Source organism: Siniperca chuatsi, linkage group LG2 (genome assembly GCF_020085105.1).
Source record: "Siniperca chuatsi isolate FFG_IHB_CAS linkage group LG2, ASM2008510v1, whole genome shotgun sequence".
In the NCBI taxonomy this organism is placed as follows: domain Eukaryota; kingdom Metazoa; phylum Chordata; class Actinopteri; order Centrarchiformes; family Sinipercidae; genus Siniperca; species Siniperca chuatsi.
Window position 1 is genome coordinate 13,574,747 of NC_058043.1, and position 19,817 is coordinate 13,594,563.

General features: G+C 39.2%; 2 protein-coding genes across 3 annotated transcripts in view; both read left to right on the top strand.

Moving 5' to 3' along the window:
- iars1 (isoleucyl-tRNA synthetase 1) overlaps positions 1–2,773 on the top strand; it is a 56,450-nt gene extending 53,677 nt beyond the window's left edge. The window contains exons 34-35 of one of the 2 annotated variants that reach the window (XR_006380195.1): positions 569–708; positions 1,811–2,773. Coding sequence is in view for 1 of the 2 variants with exons in the window: in XM_044217455.1 (XP_044073390.1) it covers positions 569–651 (83 nt within the window). In the remaining variant the exon portion in view is untranslated. Of the gene's footprint in view, positions 1–568; positions 1,784–1,810 lie in introns of those variants that run through there. The other variant, XM_044217455.1, reaches the window with a different exon arrangement.
- Positions 2,774–7,176: 4,403 nt separating this feature from the next.
- atp2b2 (ATPase plasma membrane Ca2+ transporting 2) overlaps positions 7,177–19,817 on the top strand; it is a 128,798-nt gene continuing 116,157 nt past the window's right edge. Inside the window, exon 1 of the mRNA XM_044165943.1 lies at positions 7,177–7,332. The gene's annotated coding sequence lies outside the window, so the exon portion shown is untranslated. The remainder of the gene's footprint in view (positions 7,333–19,817) is intronic.

The following is a 19,817-nucleotide window of genomic DNA, read 5'->3' on the forward strand; positions in this document are numbered from 1 at the left end:
CTAACACAGGTTTTACATGACATGAACATTTTTACTTGAAATAAATGTTTTCAGCTAAAAAAGGACAAATAGATTACTTCACAAAATGGTGCCCACATGCAAATGACAGTAACGTTTTAGCTGTGTATGCTGTCAGATACTTTAAATATCACTTTTTCTTTATTTAGTCAACACACGTTTCAGTTTTTTGGCCTGCAACATAGGTTACATTAAAATGAATGAAATGCTAGAGGAGGGTTAGATGTCCTCTTATCCATAAGTGAACAGCTCAGTGAGTAAGTGGCTATGATATGATGGCACAATTTGGATGCAATAAAATGGTGCATTATGGATGAACAATTTACAGCACATTGCTTAATTACACTAAGTGTTTTTTAGATCCTCTTTTTTATTATCTAATTTGAATAAACAACACTACCACCCTCCCAATTTGAGCAGTTTAAGAGATTTGGCGTTTTTTGAAAACTGTGAGCTTTTGTGATTGCATAAATGTTTTTCCATACTTAATCTTAGCCATAAATATATACAAACATTCATTGTAACTAATTATTGTCTCTCTGTTTTTCAGAGCTGTCAGCTGATTCATCGGTAAAATCTTTAGACACCAAAACTCTGTTTGTGAGAGTTCTTCCAACAACCGCCGAAGCATAAATCCAGAGATGCCATCTTAGGATCTTGGCATCAACATTTGTCTCAGATGCTTCACAGGTTCCCTGAATTAAGTTTTTTACCGCTAAAATCCCACCATTAGCCCCTTTGATGTACAGTGGATTTATGACATGAAGTGATGTCATTTAGATCAGATGCTTTTTTGGAAATCCTGATGCAAAGCAGACTTGTCTGTCAAGTTCACAACTGTTAATCCACATAGTCACTATCACTCATGTCTTGAAATTTCTTAAGACGACTTCAGGCACAAACTTGGCAAGCCTAAATAGGTCTTGAGATTTCGATCTGTTTCAACGCATTCCCAAGATGTGATGATAGCTCTATTTAATCATCGTATTTAGCCAATACTTACAATCCTGTCGCAGTTTCTTTCCCTCATACTGTCTTTAGTTTGTCACCAATTATAAGTGACAGTTTTCTAAGAAAGCACAGTGTGTTGCTAGGCTATATTTATTCTGGACAGAGAAAGAGATTTGCATTATGTCTCTACTAGAAAGTGGATCCACTGCAGGAACAGAATGATTGTTCATACGTAACAGCTGAATAGACCCGCTGGACAGATGTTAAATGTGAACGTGTGAAGTGGCTGGTCATGGAAACTGGGAATTGTCTGATGGAAGGAAAACCAGACATCAAACTACCCAGAAAGAAATGCCAGTTAATTTGCTTCAGATTTAAAGATTTATTTCAGTCATGTTTCAGTAACTCTTCTTTGAAATAAAGATTCCAGGGAACTGTCTAACCTGTCTAGCTGTCAATATTACCAGTGGGTGTGTTTTTCTTTATTATGCCAGTGCTAAATATTATGCAAGCTACTTCCTCTCAAGGCGTATTTGAGGTGAGCTTAGTCCAGAGTAATTATTGCTGTGGCTCATAATTGGGAAACCAATTTGGCCTATTGTGCTTACACGCAATTTTTAATTTAACAGATAAACCTGTTCTGTTCATTGCATTAGGAATTCTTTGACAATTGTAAAGGCATTTAAAAGGTGAAATGGATTTTCAGGCTGCTGTATCTTCAGGACAAAAGGGTTCTCTAATAAAAAGAGCAACAAATGGATAATGTACTATTTTAAGTGACAAATGAAATAAATCAAAGGTGACTAAGAATCAATATGGGGTTTTTTTTTTTGTCTTTCAGCTCACTCAAACCTCTGTATGACAAGAATGGACACATCATGTCTGTGGGTTACTGCAGACAGACTTTGCTGCAGATATGGAAACATTTGTTTGCCTTTTTTCTGGTCGCCTGAGACATTTTGACTGACTCATGGTACTTTCTTTAACTGCAAGGTCAGGGAACAAATGCAACTAAAGGGATTACAAATGCCTTCAGCAGAAATAGATGAATTTAAAGGAATAGTTTGACATTTTGGTAAGTACACTTATTTGCCTTCTTGCAGAGAGTTATATGAGAAGATCGATACCACTCTAATATCTGTCCGTTCAATATGAAACGGCTAGCCTGGCTCTATACAAATGCATTAAAATCCGCCTACCACCTTTTTAAATGTAAAAACGACAATTTGTGGTTTTTCGTGGGGTTATGCGCCAGACATTCTTGAACGGGTGTGGTTACCAGGCAACCATTGGAGACTCCAGGAAGTCATTGCACCCAGTCAATAAATAACTCCCGCACATAACTCCCCTGAAAACCACAAATTGTTTTTTTAAGGATTAAACAAAGATGTAACGTGTTAATTAGTGAGCTTTAGAGGTGGATTTTTTAATTATCTTTTGACAGAGCCAGGCTAGTTGTTTCCTACTGTTTCCAGTCTTTCTGTTAAGCTAAGCTAACCTGCTGCTGGCTCCATTTTTGTAATAAATGGACTATGGCTAGAAAGTGAAAACACGTATTTCCCAAAATGTTGAATTATTCCTTTAAGAAAATGTGTGCAGTACAACTGAACAGCAAAGGAAGGTGACAGCCTGTTTTCTCTGCATGCGAAAGAATTAAGACTTGCTTTATCAAAATAAATGTTGGAAAAGAAGCTACCATGGGAAGAGGAATTGTGGTTTGCTGGTAAAAATGAGGCCACTTGACAGTGGAAGGATGCAGTGTTTCTTTTTCCTTGTTTCTAATAAAATCTTAAATCAGCTTCAACAAAGCAGTCAATCTGTTACTCCATCACTGTCGTGACTTGACAGAAACCCAATGTGAAATATTGCGCTCCTCTTGCAGGAAATATTACCACGTGATGTTACCGTTCTTCCCAACTAGAGTCATTTTTGAGAAACGTTTTCATGGTTGCTATTAACCATCTGATTCTAAGTGACCTGATGATGTCATCAAGGTCAATTAATAGTATCACAAACGGGCACAGCGCTCTTTCTAGTTTCAGGTTTGAATGATGAAAAGTTAGTGTTTCGTATGTTCTGATAATGACGACGATGATATTAGTCTTCCATTTGGTCGTCCTGTGAGCTCCATTTGTTATTGTAAGGATGTCTCAGTCCTAGTTTTTAATTCTAGCAGCCAGTCTGAATGAGGGATTCACAGTAGACTTGATTTGAATTGTGTCACTTGTAACTATAAAAATGTCAACAAAACTTGACCGTAGACAAGAATACAGGGGCATGGTAGTTCTGTTGGAGACTTTAAAAAAGACAATTAATAATGTCACTAGATTCAATGTTGAGCATTACATTATTCTCTAACATCGTGGGTAACCTTGAGGTCGGGTTTGTGTTGGACTTATTGTTAGGCTGACTTGGCTTTCCAGGGGACGTTTATAGGGTACTGACATCCACAGGCATGGTGTTAATCAGTGTCCGTGAAACCTGGTTCCCACTGGTCTGCAGCCAATGATGTGTGTGTGTGTGTGTGTGTGCGTGCGTGCGTGCGTGCGTGCGTGCGTGCGTGCGTGCGTGCGTGCGTGCGCGTTGATTAATGAAGGGGCCAGGAGATAGAACTGCTTGTTGGCAGTTACAACATCGTACTATAAATTAACTACTAATTTGCATTCAAATGAAACACATAAATACACTATTAATCTTATAGTATACTATTAATGTTCAAAAACATTTGCTCACTGCAGGCTGCTTACACCATTAGCACCAGCACAGTATGCTAAACTGCTTCTCCCCTCAAAAATTGTAAAGCACAACAATTAACCCTGAATCAAGAATCAGAAAAGAACCAGCTAATTTGTATTTATTTTATCAGTGCCTTCACAGTGATATTTTACCCAAAATACCCAAAGTAGATTACTTACATATGTGAATGAAGTACTCAAATCCTTCATAAATAAAATGCTCCAATACAAGTAAAAGTTATGAGTTCAAAAATTGACTTAGATTAAGGTAAAAAGTATTAGCAGTAAATTATACTGTGAAAGGTAAAGTGTGGTTACTCAGAGTGTTTACTTGGATGATATTTATAAAGTTCTTTATCACGGTGTACTGTACATGGTTTTATATTGTGGTGTTAACATATATTGTAATATAATATATAATAATTTTTATGTACAAACTAGCCAGACAGGAAGTCTGTTTTTGGTTGATCCAGTGAGCCAAATAAAGGAACTTCATCACATTGATGTAAAAATTATATCAAAATCCTATACTGCCATAATGCAGTCCTGCACAATGATTTGCAACCTTATACACCCTGAGATATTAAAGGAATAGCTACTGTACCATGGTATAAACGGTATGGCAAAATGTCTTACAGTACACACATTTTTATCATCTTACCATATATTTCATCATATTGCCCACCCCTAGTTTTGCTGTTGGATGGAACTTTGTATCAGCAGTATTTGGGATTTTCAGGTTGTCACATCTGTTGAAGGGGGAAATGAAGGCCAAAGAAAGAAGGATGACAGGGGGAAATGAAGAAAAGAAAGATGTAAGAACAGAAAGAGAGGTTTACAGTTTGAGTCAGTTCTCTAAACTCTTTACACAAAGTATTTTCACTGAGCTGAAATAAAGTTTTTTAGAATTCTCAAAATTTTTGGGGATATTTTTATATTTTTAAGTACAGTATTTCCCATTGGAAGCATACTACAGTGTAGTACAGTACTTTACTTTCCACCTGTGAATTCCAGTGTGATGGTTTTACCCCCCCCCCCCCGGGTGGAACAGCATGGTGCTTCACTGGTTAAATATTAAGCACGCAGCTCTGTCTCATCCTCCTCTCATCCGTCTCGCTCCCATCTGCTCCTGCTGCTCCATTTGTGCCTCTGCACACCCCGGCCTGGGTAAAAGAGCAGGTCAGCGACCCATCTGCTGATAGACATCACAGAAATACAGCATGCAGCATGGTTGAAGTGAACATAACCCCTGTCATCTAACTCTAATGATGGACAACAAAACTCATTACAGTGTGCTGCAGTGACAACAAAGAACAAAAGTTTTGCCACAGTGCACCACAAAGTCAGGTGTGTTTTCACGAATATATAGGCCAATAAGGGCTGTTTCCAACCAACCCACCCTGGCAACACGTGTGCTGCGTAATGGAAAAATCTAAATCTCTGCCAGTAAATCAATTTTCAGCGCCCTGCATGTTGCCTGCTGCAGAATGACAGCAGCAAATACGACCTCAAACAAGCAAGCACAATAGGTAAGAGGATGGAAAAAATATGCATGTTTGTTATTTTGGCTGTAGAAGGTGTGTGAACTGACAGGCCAAATGAGTGGAATTAACGTGATACCTAATGCCGTGCAAGTATAGCCATTTGTGGCACCCTAAATTTACAATGGACATTTAAACTCAAAGGAAATATGTAGTGGAGGGAAAAAACACTCAAGATCCGGGTTTACCCAGCTTTTAATAGGCTAGCTGTCCCTATAAGGCTGTCTTAAAAACCTGCATCTATAATGCGTAGTTGTCAAAGTGAAGTTAGGAGGATGTACATTATTCTTTATCTAGTCATTATTACCTCCACTTTTTCTCTTTCTTCCATTATTTCTCATTATACCAAAATAAATTATTCCTTAATCCTTGGTTTATTGTCATCCAAACTACACTATACCCTATCCCTCTGTCTTTCAAAGTTCAATATCGACATCTACAGTGCATTTAATGGCAGCGTGTTTGGCCATTATGTCCACATTGCCCAGAATGTCTGTATGAGCAGGGACCCACATAATGTGACCTCTATGCCACATATGTTACCATGATTTCATAAATTAAATCCTGGCATTACTGGATGCAACTAACTTAATGCCAAAAATTACATATTGTAGCTTTTCTTGTACTACACATCAGAATATTATAATATTATATAATATTATTATAATATTCTACACATCAGAATATTATAATAATATATTGGTATATATTTTGGGTGATAAGTAAGAAGAATGTGCACTTGTCCAGTGGACACTAACAAGTTTATTTTTCAACTGTAACAATAATATATCCCAGATATATAGCTAGGAGTTTAGAAATACTGAGCTTATGAGTCCAAGTTCACCCAATGCACCACAAAAAATGCTCATAATATATTTTTTCAGTTAAGTGTTTAATCATGTTTTCTGCAACATGAAGGTCTAAATGCTGCTTCAAAGCAGTCTCCACACTTCCAGGAATAAACATCTTGTGGGGAAATACAAGATCACTTATTTTTTTGTTGGGTAAAAGTTGTCAGAATTAAATATGATGAGATTAAAAATACTGAAATCAGCCTTGAAATTATCCAGTATTAATTTTCCTACCCTAGGTTGCTAAAACCCCCAGATTGCTGTCAAAATAGGCCCTAGATATATAGTTATTAGATTTTCTTTTATTTCTGAAACATCGATATGAGTATCAGCCTCAACAATCATTCAGACTGAAAAATTTAAGTTTTTTTAATCAGGTTAATGTATCTTTATTAATCCTGCTAAGACAACCAGCAACATGTGTTGTTCTTCTGATGTTTTATGGTAACTGGCATTATGTCTCCTCCGGCAGCCATCTTTATTATGTTTAAGAAACAGAGTCATTTTGGAAAGGAGTCTTCATATTAATTGAGCAGAAGACGGAATATAATTTAACTCCACTGGGATAGGAGAGTCTTTGAGGAATCTAGAAGTGTCTTTAAAACTACGGCAAGTGTTGTTTAAATAAGTTTGGCTTGGAGTTTATTGATGAGAATCAGATGCTAGCAAGCTATTTCTTTGTCTCAAATAAATGCACGTTAACTTAACGTTAGCTAAGTTAGCTGTCTAATTACAACGAAAGTCTCAAATGTCAAAACGATGCTTAACGTTAACTTACATGACACACAAACCGGGGCAAGCAAGTAGTTAAAGGGCAGGTAAGGGAATTGGGGGGAACGGTATGTTTATTATTATGGCTGTTAAAGGGCGTGTGAACTGATAAAGTTGGGCCTCAGCAAAAAGTTGGGAATTCACCAGATACCTGGTAAGTAGTAAGTAACGCAAATGTATGTGTTTGCAAATTGTTTGTAGGGTCTTAAAATGAAATTATTAGGAAAATAATAGATAATATTAGATAAAAAGATAATATTGCGCTTCAATTGGGCTCCTCGCATGCATATTCGAGAGGCTGTGCGCCAAAAGCGCCAAGTGTCGGGACGTGCGTCGTGGTCGTGACTGAACGAGGGAGCACCAGCACGTCCCTGCTACAGCTCGATTTCCATTATCTCCTGATCTTCTAAATCTATCTTCATCCTGATGCGCCTCCTCTTCCTCCTCCTGGAACAGCAGAAACAGGTAGGACACGCTTCCACTTGGACAATATCACCCACATGTGCAGTAAATGGGGGTGGGGGTGGAGGTGGGAGATAGTTATTTCCAGTCTAGTTTTTGCGTTCCTATTTTAGTTTGTCCATGTCATGGTTGTTAGGAGACCGCTGTCAGATGAGGAGTCGGTGATAATGGGAGATGCCCTGGCATCCGTAGTGAGATGTGTCGGCAGGAATGATACACTCATGCTACCCATTCTGTCTGCTATCGTTGCCGCAGAAACGTGCATTGTGCCGCAGGTATGCAGTGGAACAGAAGGGATGGATGCAGCCAATTAGTTTCTTATGTTCCTCTTCTATTTCTGTGCATGTATGCTGCACATGCAACATGCTGCATCTTCTTTCTTCATATTGTACACTTTGACATAATGATTGGTTGATGATATAATAAGGCGACCTATTTTCTGTTCTTGATACTTTCCACTGAGAGCAGTAAGACTCAAGGTAGCCCCAGTTTGTGCCTCTTATGTGTCACCATTACATTTCAAAACAGGGCTAAGCATCCAGTTGTTTAACAACTCTTACTGCTGTTTTGAAGGTATTTGCAGAATCCTCAAAACCCTTTCTGATGTCTGGATGAAAAAGATATTCCATCTGTTGCAAGATAGAAAAGATTATTAACCTGTTTTACTTATAGTTAAACAGAGATGGTAGCTGGAAATGACATATGTCCTTGCTCAATTTGTACAACATGAGCCAAAATTTAAAATTTTATTATCAGTTGTACTGGTATATATAGATGTTTCTTTTCTATATTTTATATTTTCATAAAAACACAGTCATATTTTGCAAGGACATATGCAATTTCCAGCTCTCTGTATAGATGCCAGGTATTTATTTTTCAGAAAATTAGATGCATAGTTGTGTCATTTGAATGTAATGGTAATACATGAGAGGCACAATTGGGGCTAAACTTAAAGTAGCCCAAATGAAGATGTAGTCAGGGATACAGTGGATGATTGTCTGTCTTTCTGGCTCACATTTACTTGATTTACTAGAAATCGTAAGTGATAAGTTATATATTTAGTTTATGTTGTCATGTAGACTTTCTGATGATAGCCAACTTCACACCACTGTGAGTAATAGAGCCCCTGGCATTATTATTATACTGTAGGTGTTGTCACCAGTCGTGGCTCATTATTTGTTGTTTTTTTGCTGAGTGCAAGGTTAATTGTTACAGTTGTCAGCAGTCATAGTGTCCAAGGTGAACCAATGCAAATCAAGATGATGCACTTCACATCAATGACACCTAAAAGCAGACAGCACACAAAGAAGAAATATGTTAATCTCAAAATATAATTTAAAGGGTTTTATATTAGAAACAGCCTCTTCTTCTTCTCCTTTAAACTAAGTAAAACTCTATAATACTCAGCAGGAGTATTGGCCAAAACTATGACAAGAAGACCCAGTTTGTGGAAAAATGCAATCCTCCTTTTTAAGTAAAGGATCTCTCTCTCTCTCTCTCTCTCTATCTATCTATCTATCTATCTATCTATCTATCTATCTATCTATCTATCTATCTATCTATCTATCTATCTATCTATCTATCTATCAAAATCTGAGTTTAAAAGGCAAACTGCCATCCTCATTAATCTTCTTTACAAACAGTGGCTATGTTGGTACTGCTCCTCTGACACTATCAATTAATAATGCATACATAATTACTGTGTTTGTTTGTCTTTGCAATGTAGTAAGAGCTGACATCTTATTGTATGTATTGTGTCTTAGGGGCTGGGGAGCTTGTTGCATGCAGGACAGCTGTCCAATACTGTAACACAGAGGGAGGGGGCAAACTCTCTGTTTTATAGAGGTAGTATAGTTCTTAAATTGAGGTTGGTTGAGTGATTGATCCACCTGTAGAAATTGAACAGCAGTAGACACTAATCAATTCAGCATTTAGGTAAATCTAAAAACAATTTTACTATGTTTACACAAGCATCTGCACATAAAATACTTGATTAACTCATAAAAATCATGAGTTCTAATGAGCCATTTAGGACGGTTAATTACTGCTGCAGATTCAGTGTCCCCTCTGTCTGTCATTTGCATATCTTGGCTAGAATTAATTTAATCATGACCAATTCTCACTGCAACAATCAAAAATGCTATTGCAGGCATTATGGTCCTCACAGAATATCTGGACAGATGGATGAAAAATCAGTCTCTGATTATGTTTCTTGTGTGGTTTCTCTCTGTTCTCTTTTTCCTCCTTCCTCATCTCTCTATCTCGCTCGGTACAGTAACTTGATTGAATGCATGTTCATGGTGTAATCTCACAGTGATAAATGGGATTGTTGTTTTGGTTGTCCAGATGTGCCAATTAAAAAATTTGAGATCACAGCTATTTCATATCTGTTTCCAAACCTTTTTAGTGTTTGGTTTTACTTTTACTTTACTAGTAAGGTATGCACATGTCAAAAATCATCTTTATAGCACTGGATAGGCAATTTAAGTAGTTTACACTGAGGCAGCCTCTGGCTTTCTTTCTATATTTGTAAAATTTTACATTAACTAATGCCTTCTTCAGTTGAATCTATGTCAATAGTGTGGCCAGGATTTTCTCATATACAGTGAGGCACAGTGTTCACTGGATGAATGCTGCTATTATCCTGTGAAGGACACATTTTTTAAACCTAAGCCGAACAACTGTTATGTGTTTGTACCGCCAATTTGATGTTAGCCGTACTGCCTCTAAAATATTTGGCTGTTCGACCTGTAAACCGACTGCTGTTATGCTATTAGTCATCTAGAAAGACTGATATCACTGCTTGCCAACAATGCCCTTCAAATACTTAAATGCAGGGTGTTTCATTGTGCCAGTTGTAGCTACCAGATTGCACTATACCCTTAAATAAGCAGCCACATTTCTTGTTAGTTTTTATTACCCAATTCAGCTTTGTGCTACTGTTTACCTTATTATGTAAGGAATGTCTAATTATGCTATTGTTGGCCATGCTGTGTCAACTTGCCTGATTTCTGAGTCTTTGCAAAAATGGACTTTCAGCACTTGTAGTTAAATAATCTAGACTCCAGGGTAAACCGCACATTAGAGAGCTTACAGTGGGCTGTTTGTATTGGGTGCATTCAGGTCAAACCTTTTGCTCAACAAAGCCTTCAGTGAGACTAAAGGAACTTGCAGGATTTCATTTTTGAGGAATTATGCATTACCACAATGTAAGTGACAAACTTGTAGAAAACTAACTTGTAATAGTGTAGAAATTGGTCTATATATTACTTTCAAATGCTCTTAGTAACATATGTTTCTGTATATACTTTATACATGCATTGTTTTTAGGATTCTTTTCTTTCATACTCCTACATCCTAGGCTTAAAATTCCTGCCACGTATGAGGCACAGCAGGTACCTCCTGAGTGGTCACCTAAGTTCCTTCCTGCTGACTTGCTGTTCTGTGTTACACTCCCCCAGAATTCACTGTGCATGGCTGTGTAGCATAACAAAAGAGTGGGAGTTTTTTAAGTTGCATGGTGGGAGTGCACATCATGTTTGTGAAAGGGATAGCGGTGGTGTGGTTATTTTGAAATATGATAGACAAGTTAGGGTCAGAAAAAAAGAATGAAACCAGCTCCTGTGAGCTGTTGTTGGAAAATGGATCCTCTGTATTTGCTACTGGTTGTATTCTGAAAAGTTGGGAAACAGATTTCAGTTTATTTTGTGGAAGTAACTACTGATCTGTGTGGGATGACATTTTTCTTGAGCTCAAGAACACTATGGAGGTCAACATGCAGCCTGATGCATATGCCATCAATCAGTAGTTACTGTAAATGACAGTATCACAGAAGAAGTCAAAAAAGCAATTGGTGGAACTAAAGTGAGACAAGTAACATGTATTGATAAACTAGTTAATGAACTAAAATTACCCAGATTTTTTCCCACTCTGTATAATCTTCTTAGTGTCTGCTTTGAGAATAATATGGTTCCCTGTGTTTGGTGTAAATCCCTTATAATGCCAATTCCCATGTTCCAAAAATGATCCAAGAAACAAACTCTACTCTAGAATTCTCAATGAGAGACAAGTATTTGGAAACATCTGGCCGATTGATGAGAGTAACGGAAGGGTTGGCTGTTGCCTGTCGAGCTAATAAAGAGAGTAGACTGGCTGAGCGTAGGATGGATGAACTGAAGCTGAGCCCGACACTGGAGGAGCAGGCTGACCTAGTAAAGCTTGAGGTTGATGGCAGGTTTTTTGTACTGATGGCTTTATAGGCTGAGAGAAACCTGGAACTGGTCGGGCTAAGGTAGGATATGAATGAACCTTTCAGATTGGTGTTCGAATCACCTGAAGCTGCAGGGGCAAAGGGGCCAGAGGAGACTGCTCAGGTTGTCCAGCTGAGATGTGAGAGGGTTGATGTAGTCTATAATCCTGTGTAAGGCGGCATGCCCTAACACATATGTTACCCTTCACAGTTAAGGGAGTCAGGTCTTTCCGAACAATTTGGGCCATCAAAGCATGGATACGGCTGAGACCTGGTGCAGCTCTCTGGATGCCTGAAGACAGTATGCCACTCAACTGCAGTTTCTGCAAGCCAGAATTAGACTGCTTGGATCCTGTTGTTGTAGCGTGTAAGTTGTCGAAGTTTGATATTCCTGTGGTCTGGGATGCATCAGAAGCAGCAGTATTTCTCAAAGCTTTGGTTTGGGTTCTTTGTCCTGTCATGGGCAGTCCTATTGTGAACGGCTCAAACCTTCCTGGACGTGTGGAGGCTGGTTTGTATTTCAACAACTGGGATGCAGCTTCAGAAGGAGGAAAAAGGGATTCAGCAATGGGTTGCGTCCGTTTTCGATTGCAGAAGATGTTTGATGGAATGTCTGATGGCACCTGACCATCTGGCTTACTGGGATCATCCCCATACAATTTTTTCTGTGCCCCTATGTTTTTGCTATCATCTCGTTCAGTGTTGAACATTTTACAGCTAGTCATTGGTATTGAAGTAATCAAAGAGTCCGCCCTTAAATCTAGGGTATCATTTTCAAATCACATTGAATGTGTCAGCTTTGTTGATACAACTTGTAGTCTGTACAATCCTTTTCAGGTGAGGGAAGGGGTTCAGGGCTTAGAATATGACTCTTATCTGGGTTTGTGGCCATGAGAACCATCTCTGGGTCTAAGTGGATGGTCCCACTCTTTGGGCGGACCACTGGTCCTTGTCTAAGGCTGACAGTGGGGTTTGGAGAATATGACATTACAAGGAGAGGGGAGGACAACTTTGCTTCTCTGCTAAGTAGGGGTGAAGGAAGTAGCCTTATCATCTATGAATGGTCAGCACAGGCCTCAGAGATGCTACTGGATTTAACAGGGAAACAGGATGGTGCTCCCACCTGTCCATCATATGACGGTTCATTGTTCTGCTCCAAGGGTATTGTGGTGATATGCTCTAGCAGTCCTTGACGCTGTTTTTGGTGTTCTTCATTCTCCTCAAGCATAGCTCTGAGTTATCCCGGCTGCCCTGAATCCTCCATCCCTCTTCTTGTTAGTGATTCCACCATCTGCTTAAGTGACCTCTGCTTGGCCCTCTGCTAGTAGCAGCAGTCACTGGCCCAGTTGCTCAGGGCTTCAGAGGCCTACATGTCCAGACCGCTTCGGTGGTGTCCGGACCCTCTGAGGATACAAGGGGAGTGCTTCCTCCCTTATATCCGGTAATGATGATGAATGCTCTGGTTCCATCTTGATGCACTGGACTGCTCTGATAGTCAACCCTCCAGCTCAAAGGACCAAATCAACTGTATTTTCTTCTGGTGGATTTGGGTGTTGGCTATCGAAGCTTCCTACCATTAAAGAGGCTTGAGTCAAGTGCAAGACGTTTATTTTAGCTCTCCACAATAAAATTATCTTTCTCTTTTCATTTTTTCTGCAATAAACACAAACAACTGCTTCAACAATCGAAGCAGAGCAATAATGGATATAAATAAAGTATATTATATAAGTACAGTTCCCATGACCATAGCTTATAACTAAACATATCAAAGGTTAAACATTGTAGTCAAAGTAACTTACAGGTTCATGAATGCGTGAAGTGGTCAGGAGAAAGCAGGAGAGCAGCGTGGCAGGTGGTTTTAATAATGAGTGCAACGCCTGAGCCTAATTCACTTGATTAGTGGCTAGATCAAGCATTCTGTATGGCGCCATATGGTGGAGAAGTAGTTTGCTGCCCCACACAGGGAAAATTCTTAACTACCATATGTGTTTTTACGTGTGTCTAAACAGTGTCGCGAAACTGACCGTCTCGAGTGCGCCTAGTTTCGTGGCATATTAGCTACTCCCCTAATGTATCACTTGCCGCCGGGCTACTAGTAGCTACATTAGGCTAATTAAATAGCTGTTATGTGGTGATATTTACAACTAGTAAGCCAACCTTTAAAACGAAAACCCACAGACAAAAAGGACAAAGCACATACAAAAAGAAAGTTCTGTGAGAAAGGTTTGGAGATAAGAGTTGGCTGGCTACAATATGATGCTGAGGCAGTGGTGATGATGTCGTTCTGTGTTCAATTTATTATTTTGGCCGGTAAAAAATATGGTTGGCTGGTGGATTTTTTTTAATCTAGCAGTCCCCTTGGCCAGTGAGTCAAAAAGTTAATTTTGGACACTGCAGCCCCAACTTAAAGCAGACAAATTATTATCTTCACTGCCTCTTGATCTCCTGTAGGCAACATTGTTACTTTACTTCTGCCTCAGTTTCACTGATGTTCTGTCCTGATAAACTAATGAACTAAACATTTTTGGAGAGCTTTTGGCTGCAGGGATCTGATCATATGTCAAGACATCTCAGTGTCTGTGTTAGTATAGTGTGTTTGCATGTGTTCACATCTTACCACAGTACCTAGTCTACAGCCACTGGTAACAATTACACCCCCCTAACGTGCAATATCTCCGACTACATTAATTTACTGTACTTCACTGTAGGTTCCCATTGCAGTTTTTAACAGTAATTTACTGTGCAATCTTTGAAGTGGCTTGCTCCTGACAAATAGTTCAATAAAACCTTGTTTCTGTTCTGTGGTATGGCTATTAGACCCCTCCTGACATATCATAAACTATTACTGTGATCTGTATGAACATTAACGGTTACAGATGTTCCATGAGCTTGCCACTGAGGCTGGAAGCTGCATTGCATGTGATGAAATCCTTTGTGCTACTGTACTTTATCAAACCTAAGCAGGTTAGTGCGTGCAAAACTTTCTTAACTTATACTATTTCACTTTAGACATTTCACAAATGTAATCCTGTAGTGAGAGGGTAGATGTAGGTTTTTCTCTGTTTAATGAGTCAAGCTGATGTGCCCCATCTCACTGTGGGGAGAGGCAGTTTGAGTATGTGGTGGCAGGCCAGAGTAGGCATCTAAGTATAGTTCTCTATGTGTGTGTGGGTGTGTGTGCACGCATATGTGTTTGTGAATATATCTGTGTGTGTGTGTGTGTGTGTGTGTGTGTGTGAGAGTGTGTGAAGGTTTTGGGGGTACTGTCTATTTACAGCTCAGCCTGTGGGAGTCCAACAGAAAGGGCATGGGGGCATGGGAAGACCTCCACTCTGCCTCATGTATCATCCTTTTCTTATAGGACTTAAGCACTCTGTGTGTGTGTGTGTTTGCGTGCACACACATGTGTTTGTAGTTGTGTGTTTGTGGATGCACACAATCTGTATGTTGTGTCACAGTTGCTGAAAATTGTCTCAGTGCATAAGTAAAAGAATATGACACTGTTGCATGCTCATGCACACACACAATTGTTCAGGGGGAATTGTCTAACAAGATTATCCTTGTGGCTCCCCCCACAGCTGGTTGTTTACAAGGCCAAATACTTTCTCTTCCACTGATAGTGATTCATTATTTTCAGAGAGAGAGAGAGAGAGAGAGAGAGAGAGAGAAAACAAATGGAGAAACAAACTTTTATTTTACTTTATTTTACTTTGAATTGAAGAATGTTTCAATACCTAGTTTACTTCACAAAAATAAATGCGTTGGGGCATTTCCAAATTAACATCAGCCTTCAAATCCTTAAAGGCCCACTCAGTAATCTTTTTGACCATGTAAATTACAGTGTTTTTCCACACAAAACGCAATGTTCCCTTACTGGCTTTTTGTAGAGCTTTCAACCGCATCTCACAGTCTTCCATCAGAGGATGTAGTTGGCGTAGTTGTCATGGAGTTGGCTTAGTATGATAAGATGTAGTTAAAAGCTCTGAAAAAAGCTGGTAAGTGGAGCTTGAGTAAATTAAATAAGTAAATTATTTTTGTAAAACTACAAATCTAAAAATTAACTGTCACGCACACACTGTAATAGAATAATTAAGTTGAGCTTGAGTAGATGGAAAATCTGCATTTTGTGTGATTCTACACACACATATCTATCTACCTACATACATACACATATTTCATTTTACTTACAGAAACTAAAGACGCTCTGCCATTTCATTGGGCCTTTAACTGCCTGCGACTCCCCGCCAGGCTGTAGAATTAATGAAGTTGTACTTGAGGATCTGCTTGAGGCTCTTTCAGCGTCTAAACATCTTTAACTGCCCAGCACAACAACACTTTTCTACTGTTGGCCACTAGGCTTCCTCATGGGAGCAGTTGTGATTTACCTGCTATGCTCAAGGGAGCCTAAACAGCTGTAGTGTTAAAGGTGTAGCTCACATTAATTTCCCTTACCATATTTCTCAAGCAGTCAAGCAACTTGAACCTAAATGTTTCATTCATAACCATTTTTCTGTAAACACTTGGAAGCCTAGTAACAATTTGGGATGTCTCTCAAAATAAAGTTTGTCTACCATGGAGGATTACACAACCTAATCTACTGTAGTTACTAAAGAGCTAGTAAGCCATTCACATCTAATTGCACTACTAGTATACCACTATGGCTGCGAGTAATTGTTCTTTTCATTTGTTAAACGGTGGATTATTTTTCATTTGATCAATTGGGTTTAAGTTGTAATAAATCATTACAATGATCATTAAATCATTAAAAAAAGCAAGCAAATGCTCGTATAACTAGCCAGTCTTTTGTATTTTTATTAGATGAATCACTTAGATGATTAACAAATTATTAATAGAAGTAATTGCTGTCAATTATACTTCTGCTGATTGATCATTATTCAGCTAATTGTTTCAGCCCTTCTTTGCGATACATACAAAATTGTGCTATGAAATAACCTGGCAATGCATGCCGTTCCTATTGCCCTGTTGTAACCAAGCAGCAACTACTGTGGTGCAATGATGCAGACAGTGCTGAAGTGCCTTTTAATGGCAGGTCCTCTAATACCCCTTTTTATACAGGCGACATGCATATGACATGGGGTTATCTGACGCACGTTGATCCATTCAGATCGACCGCTGATGTGGGTTTAACCAGCATTACTGTGTCTGTCTGAATAAGGTGTAACAGTGGGTGCCCATTAACAGATGGGACTGGTTCCAAACACATTCCCAAATGCAAATTGCAAGAAAACACATTTTGGCAAGGACTGTCACAACCATGCTGTGAGAAGGTTGGAACCCTACTATCAAGGCTCCAGACTAACTTTTTTTCACCACCGTCCCGAAAAACAATTTTAACCGTCCCGAAGTGAATATAAACCATTCCAAAATCAAAATCTTCTTTCTTTATCATCTATAGTTGTTAGTGACATAATAAAAATGCCTTTAAAATGTTGAGGAAATAAATTATTACTTATTTTGCTCCATATTATTACTGTTACATATTGCTGTGGGGGTTACTGTTTGCTTGCACCATTTAGCTCTGCCAAGGCTCCACCCCTTTGTCCAAATTTGGATTTTCCTAGGAAAGGTGATAAATTGCAGTCAGTGATAAAGCCAAACTCTAAGCTTCAAAGCACTCAAAAACCTGTGTGTGTTGCATTTGAAAACATCACACGACAGGAACAGGAAGGAGGACAGGCGGTAACATCATTTTGAAGCAATGAGCTGAATGGTAACTGTGGTTTTAATTATGAAAAACAAAATTCTGTGCTTAGTGTCTTGGTGCCATTAAAACTGATTTACATGTGCATTTTACTTTTATTTTTGTCTCAGGAGTTATTAAAAAAACTAACAGACACAACAGAGAATGCAAACCAAGCATATACTCGTCTTCTGCAGAGCAAAAGGCACCCCTTTGAGTGCAAAGTTGAAGGCTGTCATCAGTGAAGTTTTTTTTTTTTTTCAAGATTGACTGAAGGCTCTGGCTGTGTGTGTCAGTGTGTGCTCTCATTACAAGAGGTCATGCTAGCAGGTCCTATATACACGACACCAGCTCTGTCCCTCCCTACCTCCCTCTCTCTCTCTCTTCCTTCATCTCTCCCTTCCTCCCTCCCTTCATTTGTTCTAGGGACAGAGCCCTAGTGTGAAGCTTCTTGTTCTTGTACTTTCCTGTGCTGTGCAGCTTTCCTGCCGGTCAGAATGTGTTCGCTTATGGCAGATACAATGACCATGCCATGTGGAAAAGCCCGATTCAGCCTGCTGTCTGCTCCTGCTACAAGTTCTCTAGGTTATATTTAGTCTTGGACAGGCCACCCTGCTACTACAACTATCATCAGCACCAAAAGGGATATCTGGGGAAACTGTACCTAGCACCGCCACCACATTTTCCTCTCTCTCCTCTTTCACTGTAAGTAAATGCTTTTAAAACAATGGCATTTCTGTTGAATTTGAGAGACTGGTTTTGCCACTGTGGAGAGAGCACACAGGGATTTGATGGAAAGCAGTTAAACTACATTTGATATGTACAATAGTGAAGTACTTAAGTTTTTAAGTATATTAGCTCATTATTTGTTGTTCAAAAGCAATGAGAAGAGACTGGCTTGTAAGTGACCATGTGGAAGTGTATATAGAGCAATAATATTTGGACCATTATGACAAGGTCAATGTATGGAAGTCAAGATTAATTCTTGTCTCTGTACAAACATCAATTTTACCCTTCGTACTTTTGTTTAAAACACAACCGCTTATTACCAACATGCTTAATTGAGACTGTGGTGTAAAATGTTTTTAATCCTTATTCAGTTTTTTTGCCAACACACCATCTTTGCAATGTGTTTAAATAGGGAAATGCTACAGTTAGGCACATATTTGTCTGCAGGGAAAACATTTCTCTTACTCATCAGTTACAGAGGGAAGGGAGGGGGTGGTATTTGGGCCATGGTTGTGCTTGCATTAGACAGAGGAAGCAGACAGCAAGACATGGAAAGTTTAAAAGTGAGTTTCTCATCCCTGAAAATGGAAAGTCAGAGTAAATGCAGACGTAAAAAAAGAGAGAGAGAGAGACAGGATGGTGGGAACATCTGGAGAAACAAGACCCATGCCAAACCCTGTGACAACATGAAGGGACTGGAAAGTCTCCTGAGAAAGGCTTGAACACACACACTCACACAGTCACACACATGTGCATACAAGTACGCACCAGAGGTGGATGATAGTATGAATACATTGGCTAATGGAGATGAGCTGAGTCTATGGCCAATGGACCTTATCTTGGCTAATTTAAATTACCAGAAGACGTGCCTTTTTATTTATGCCAGTATTCAAGGTGTTAAATGTGGCACAGCATTTGTGCACCAGTCTCATATTGCCCGCATATAGGCAGTTGCAATGTGTTTGGCAATATGGGGCTTCATTCATTGCCTGCACAATGTTCAACACAGCTCACCTGCTGTGCTCTACTGTGGCCTTTTAAGGAGACATCATGTGGCTATATGTTCTGTTTAAAGGCTTTGTAATCCAATGGCATACTGCAGTTTTATACTGTAATCCAGTGATATACTGCAGGGGGGATCCTGAACGGCAACATGATTTAACTTTAATCAAAATGTAATTAATTGCATCTGTTGCAAATGTGTTTTATCTGGGATTCTTTAAGTAACAAACTATTGAGCATTAACATGCAGTTTTCAAGTTTTGTCTAGGATGGTATTTGACATGTTACTTGATATACCTACTTTTAATTCTCTACCAGTCGGCAGGCAGATTTCTTTTTTTAGGATTGTCATCCTTTCTTATTGTGTGCCATGAAGAGTAACTGGTTAAGGACAGCTTTGTGCAGTATAAGGACTGAGGAAGCTCAAAAATTGCAGCACCGAATACACCCGAGGGATGGGGGTGGAGGGCAGGAAGATGATGGGGTGAGTTGTGGGGTTGGGGTGTAAGAGAGCACTACTACCTTCTGGTGGACTGACAGGCTAGTTTTCATGACACCATCATGATTACCTGCAGTGGAGAGTGTGTGCATGTGTGTAGAATTACCCCAAATAAGTCATCCCCTCATCCATTACTGCAGGGGAAAAGGCTTCTTGATGGAACACTAACACCTGGATTTTCTACCTCCATCTTTTTCTTCCTGTTTCTCCATTCTCACTTACCCTCACTCCCACCTTTTCCTCAGCTTTGAGTATTTTTCTTTACTTTTCTTCTCCCCATGTGTAGGTGATTCAGTCATCTTACAAAA